The 6,615-nt window shown below is 43.5% G+C and overlaps 1 protein-coding gene across 2 annotated transcripts in view; it reads right to left on the reverse strand.

Annotated features, from left to right (window-relative positions):
• camkmt (calmodulin-lysine N-methyltransferase) overlaps positions 1-6,473 on the reverse strand; it is a 140,168-nt gene extending 133,695 nt beyond the window's left edge. For both annotated transcript variants that reach the window (XR_007196451.1, XM_048268908.1), the window contains exons 1-3: positions 6,120-6,473; positions 5,079-5,257; positions 1,540-1,604 (exon numbers count right to left, since the gene is read on the reverse strand). Coding sequence is in view for 1 of the 2 variants with exons in the window: in XM_048268908.1 (XP_048124865.1) it covers positions 1,540-1,604; positions 5,079-5,257; positions 6,120-6,290 (415 nt within the window). In the remaining variant the exon portion in view is untranslated. The remainder of the gene's footprint in view (positions 1-1,539; positions 1,605-5,078; positions 5,258-6,119) is intronic.
• Between the last annotated feature and the right edge of the window lie 142 nt (positions 6,474-6,615).

Here is a 6,615-nt window from a genome sequence, read left to right on the forward strand (position 1 = left end):
TGTAACGCCAATATGGCCGTTGTCTACACATATCCCACCCCTTCCTCGGCAAAACGCCGACAATCATGTGGTGTGATGTGAATACATTGAGCCAATCATATGGTGTGTTGTGAAGACATCGTGCCAATCATGTGTTGTGAACTCGCTGCTGGAGCAAGATTGGTGTGGTGAAGCCTTGCGCACGCGCATTTCTGCCGAATAGGATGCCCGATGAGTGCCCAAAAAGCGTTGCAATATGGCCGCCGAGTGGAGGGACTTGCCTAAAAGGACTTTGGTGTTAGTTGGCATTTGTTGGGGCAGTGAACTGGCCGGTGTTAGTTGGCATTTGTTGGGGCAGTGCACAAGCACCTTAACAGACCACAGACCATTACACAGCTCAGTGGACACCATGTCAGCATGATGTGTATCACTCTCCTCTCAGCTCATGGACACACGCACAGACAAAAATATGGGCATACAAATTAATACTCCTGTTATAGCCTATAATAATGTGTGTATATATATATATATATATAACACAAACACACACACGCACCCATACCCCTCCAGACACACAATTAATATACATTTTTATCACTACTATTTAATTTATTCTCTAAAGTTGAGCTGGCTTTTGAGCACAAGAAATGCCATTACTGATAAATCCTTTTAAGAGTACATGACAATAGCCTTGCGCACTTGAACACTAGTATGGATGCTAGTTCCAGCTCATGCAACCTTCTCTTGATTTGTGTCCCACAGGCGACCTGTGTGCAGTCTGCAGATCCGGAGCTGTAAACTTGAGATCACTACAGGAGTCTGCAGATCCGGAGCTGTAAACTTGATATCACTACAGGAGTCTGCAGATCCGGAGCTGTAAACTTAATATCACTACAGGAGTCCGCAGCTTCACACTGGTGCTCTCAGTACTGCCTGCTACAGGGAAACAGGTGATCTGCACTCTAACTTTAACAGAATCTTCACACACACACACACACACACACACACACACACACACACACACACACATACAGACCACACATACAAACACATGCCTCATCCATGGCTGTACAGCTAGTATGTTTCTCACCATGGCAACAGTCACAAAGCATTCTAGTCGCCATGGCAGTAGAGTGCAAGGGCCATTTTGTCCGGTCCAGATGCACATTAATGTCATAGTGCACACCTGCGCACCTCAGATTTCGATCATCATCTCAAAACACACTCAAAGTACTTCAGATCTGCCATCTATTCCCACTCAAAACCATTCCACTTCTTGGCCACTCAATAGCAGACACATAGAACAGATGAACAGATCACACCAGTAATCAACAGAGATGGGCCCTCTCTTACCCATTCAATTCTGGGACGTCAGATCACTCTCAGTTCACTCTCAAAATCATTTCACTAACAAAAAAAGCATTTGAAGCTGGGCCAAGTTGCATTTTCCACTTGAGTTTGGAATCAGTGACAGCTGACAGTGGACACAGAAAAGAATCAGACTAAAAAAGTAAAAAGAGAGAGAGAGAGAGAGAGAGAGAGATTGTTCAGTCTACTCACAGACATTTCCGGTGTTGTCAAAGCTATTGAGCACCTCAGTCACTCTGATGGGCCCGAGGTTGTCTCTGAAACACAATAACACTCAGTTAACATAAGCTCTTGTCAACACACACACACACACACACACACACACACACACACACACACACACACACACACACACACACACACACACACACACACACACACACACACACACACACACACACACACACACACACAAGGCAAGGCAAGGCAAGGCAAGGCAACATTTATTTATATAGCACATTTCATACCAGGGCAGCTCAAAGTGCTTTACATAAAAAGAGATGCCATATATACATCGAGGTAATTTGGATAAAAATCTAAGTTATAAAAGTTGATCCATATCATACCCAGAGAAAATATAAACAATTAAAATAAACATGAAAACAGGTAAATGAAAAATTTGAAAAGATAGAATTAAAATTAAAATTATGGGAAAATAGGGGAAGGATTAGATCAAATAAAGGGAATTAAGGGAAAGCAAGGGAGAAAAAGTAGGTCTTTAACTTGGTTTTAAAACAATCTGTTGAGGGTGCGGCCTTTATGTGTTCAGGAAGCTGGTTCCAGAGTTTGACTGCATATGAGCTAAAGGCGGCTTCACCACATTTAGTTCTAGTAGTTGGTGGAACCAGGAGTAGTCTCTGTTGCGACCTGAGTGACCTAGGGGGTGTGTAGTGGTGGAGTAGGTCTTTAGATAAATGGGGCCGCTGCTATTCAGAGTTTTTGATTTTTTTCTTGGGAAGGCCTTTGAAGAGACTGTTACAGTAGTCCAGTCTGCTCGATATAAAGGCGTGAATAAGTTTCTCAAGATCTGTTTGGGTCATTAGGTCCCTAAGCTTGGATATGTTTTTTAAGTAGTAAAAGGCTGATTTAGTAACTGTTTTAATGTGACTGCTGAAAGAGAGGTCGCTGTCGATTTGGACGCCTAGGTTTTTACCGTTGTTTTAACTTCAAAACCTTTGGTGTTGAGAAATGAGGATGTTATGCATCTTTATTCCTAGAGGCAATCACTGCAGTTTTGTCCTTATTCAAATGGAGAATATTCTGACACATCCAGTTGTTGAGATCACTAACGCAGCTAAGCAATGTTTCAAGCGGGCTAATGTCATTAGGTGAGAGAGCGAGATAGAGCTGGGTGTCATCTGCGTAGCTGTGGTAGGAGATCTGGTGTTTTTGTATGACCTTTCCAAGGGGAGCATATAAAGGTTGAATAGTAGAGGGCCCAGGATGGATCCCTGGGGGACACCGCAGCACAGGGGAGTGATAGAAGAAGTCCAGTTTCCTATAGAGACAAAAAAGTTTCTGTCTTTAAGGTAGGAGCAGAGCCAGCTAAGTACAGTGCCTGAGAACCCAACCCAGTGCTCTAATCTATTTAAAAGTATGGTGTGATCTACCGTATCAAATGCAGCACTGAGGTCCAGAAGGACTAGGACTGATGCCTTGCCTGCGTCCAGGTTGAGGCGTATATCATTTAAAACTTTAATCAATGCCATCTCAGTGCTGTGATGAGCCCGAAAGCCTGACTGAAAACAGTCGAGACAATGATGAGATGTTAAAAAGTCATTAAGCTGGGCATAGACTATTTTCTCAATTATTTTGCCAATAAAGGGCAAGTTTGAAATTGGCCTATAGTTGTTATGAGTGGAGGAGTCAAGGGTTCTCTTTTTAATATGGGCTTTACTAGTGCGGTTTTTAGGGACTTAGGGAATACTCCAGACTGCAAGGATGAATTTATAATTGTGAGCAGATCTGATTCAAGAAAGGGGAGGACGGATTTAAAAAAGTTAGTGGGAAGGGTATCAAGACAGCAGGTGCTGGAGTTAAGTTTATTTACAGTCTTACTTAGAGTTTCTAAGTCTACTGGAAGAAATTGGGACATTGTGCTCTTAGGACCCTTCGGTGTAGGTTGTGAGTCTAGCCCGTGGGTTGTGAGTGCATAGGGTAAGATGTTAGATCTGATTTGGTCAATTTTGGCTTTAAAGAAAGAGGCGAACTCGTTACACGCATACATGCATCGAGAGAAAGTGAGATGGAAGTTGTGAGGGAGGAGTTGTCAGTTTCTCAACTGTAGAGAATAGTACCCGGGGATTGTTGACATTTTTACTGATGATGTTGGAAAAAAAGGATTGTCTTGACTTGCAGATCTCACTATTGTATGCAAAGAGTTTTTCTTTATAGTCAGTGTAGTCAGATAGATGTTTGTGTTTACGCCATTTTCTCTCCTTCTTTCTACAGTCCTGTTTAAGGACTTTAACAGAGGGGTTGAGTAGCCAGGGAGACCTGCTTTTGTTGGTGGGCACCTTAGTCTTTAGGGGAGCAATGTCGTCAATAAAACAAGCCACTTTAGCATTGAAATGGTCAAGTAGATCATCTGCTGTACAGGATGACTGTTTGGTGATGGGTGGGAGAAGTGCAGGGGAAGATATGAGAGCCTGCTCAAATTGGGTGATGGTACTGGCGTTAATCATGCGCCTCTTGGTCACCATGCGCCCATTTTGAATTGGTAGAGGGCTAGAAGCAGAAAAGAATACACAGAAATGATCAGAAATAGCCAGATCTTGAACACTTGTTGAAACAGTGAGACCTTTTGTAATTACTAGGTCAAGAGTATGGCCATGGGTAATGTGCCGGCTGTGTGACATACTGGGTTAGAGCAAAGGTGTCAAGTAAAGTAATAAAGTCTTTGGTGTAATTGTTGCTCAGAACGTCAAAGTGGAGATTAAAGTCACCAGTTACGATGAGACAATCATATTCAGTGCAGATGACTGATAGGAGATCACTGAGTTCATCCAAGAAGATGCGGACTGACTGCTTGGGGGTCTATAAATAGTCAGTAGTAGGATGTGAGGAGGGCCCTTGATGACGGTACCAAGATGTTCAAAAGAGGAGAATCCATCAAAAGAGGATTGTTTACATTCAAAGGTGGATCTAAAAACACACACACACACACACAGTCCAACCTCACACACACACACACACACACACACAGTTATAAACCTCACATTACACACACACTAACAAATACAAAAACACACAAAGTTATACATCACACACACACACACACACACACACACACACACACACACACACCACACACACACTGCCCCTTATGATTTACACTGAACCCATCCTTCATGGCATAGAGACACAACATATGGCGAGTCGTCAGTCATTAGCACAATGCAGAACACGAGCGGTGGTAGCATAGTGGCTAGGCAGCTGAGCTAGCAAGCGGCAGCCAGAAAAGCTCCACCGCGCTGCCACTCTGGGGAGACTGGCCCTTGTAAGAGTTGACGCATGTAGGCCGCTTTGGATAAAAGCGTCAGCCAAGTGAATATGTAAGTAAACAAGTACGCAAATAAGTAAACAAGTACGCAAATAAGTAAGTAAACGAGTAAATACAGTAAATAAATATGTAAGTAAACAAGTGTGCAAATAAGTAAACAAGTGTGCAAATAAGTAAGTAAACGAGTAAATGAGGCCCCCAGAAGCCACCTAGCCCCCCAAGAGCCTACCTGAGGAAGGCACTATACTGAGGAAAGGAGGCACTTTGGTAGTCCACCCACTGTCCCTCGGAGGGGTTGTCAGGGTCAGGGGTTGTGACCCTGCTCCTGGAGAACAGGTTGAAAGAGGAGAACCTTCGCACGGACACCTGCGGAACCTTCTCGCTGTCCACCTGCTTCTGTTTCAGCACCTGTTAACGAGCGATGCAGGGAGCAAACCAGTCAGCACTTCACCACAGCCATATGGCCACTTAGGCTATGCAGAACATTATTTTCCTGTCAGTCAGTATGCTATAGGTACAGCTAAGACACAAGGCACATCCATTTGTAATGTTTGTCATCTTCGATATTGAGGGTGACATTCACTTAAATTAGTGCATACAGATATGGTACAGAGGTTGAATACTGGGTTTAAGCTAGAAACCTCTAGGAAATCCTGTCTGTGTATGCCCATGTAGATTGGATTGCTATGAGGAAATATTGAATGTTAGTGTGGAATGTTAGTGTTGAAAGGTCTCAGTGGGAAATGTTTCTGTTACATCTCAAATGCTGTTTGTGGAGCAGCTGCCAGGGGATTTGTGACTATTGCATAGTCAAAACACAGTCCTCTCCTCTAGAAACTGTGGCAGTGAAGTGTTTTGTGTGTTTGTTTTAATATGAGTAAGACAGGCTATTCTCTGTGTGGGATTCCACTTCTGCCTGCTAGTGTAAGCAACCTCCTACACTCGAACCAAGTATCCTAGGCTACAACTGCACGTAGGAGTAGATAATGTTATGCGCTTACTGTTCAGTCCACCAACTGGCTAGTGAAAGAGCTAGCCTGATGTTATTCGTCTCTAACAATCAACGTCTTTCCCAGACATAATTCGGGCTTTTGCCCGACAGAAAGAAACAAATACGGTTTCCAGAGAATTGTGCTTAAACAATAATCAATAGCAGGGCTACAAAGGACACTTTTGCCTTGTGCAGTTGGCTACAGTTTAATGATAGTGATTTCTATCTATAGGTAATGTAATCTTTTCCATGTCCGTATTTCAGTTCGTTTTCTCTCACCTGCCGAAGAATGGTCCATCGGGCTCGGGCCACATCTGTCCCCCTGGCCGGCTGTTGTTCGGTGGCGTCGTTGCTTGAATGTCTCTCGTTTGTAGCGGTAACGTTAACGTTAGTTGACTTGTCTGGCGTAACACCGTTAACAACCTGATTGTCAGTCTGTTGAGGTTCCATCTTCCTACTCCTTACACTTCTTTTCAGGGTATACAGTGAATGAAAATGATGAACTATTGTCACAGTGATTCGTTGCTGATATTCTAAACGACTAAATCAGTTCTTGCACGGTTTAAGCATTCTCAGCAACCCGCCGGTAACACAATCCCTGATCTGTGCCGCTTTGCAGCATGCCAAGTGACACTTCCGTACACTTCCTGTGAAATGAGACTCTACAAGAGCAATTCATATGCAGCACTATCGAACGCACCATACAAACATATGTCGATTAACTGCTGGAATCGATTGCTTTAGCCTTAAACATACGCCATCGTGTCGCGCCGGG

Source organism: Alosa alosa, chromosome 18 (assembly GCF_017589495.1).
Source record: "Alosa alosa isolate M-15738 ecotype Scorff River chromosome 18, AALO_Geno_1.1, whole genome shotgun sequence".
Taxonomy (NCBI): Eukaryota; Metazoa; Chordata; class Actinopteri; order Clupeiformes; family Clupeidae; genus Alosa; species Alosa alosa.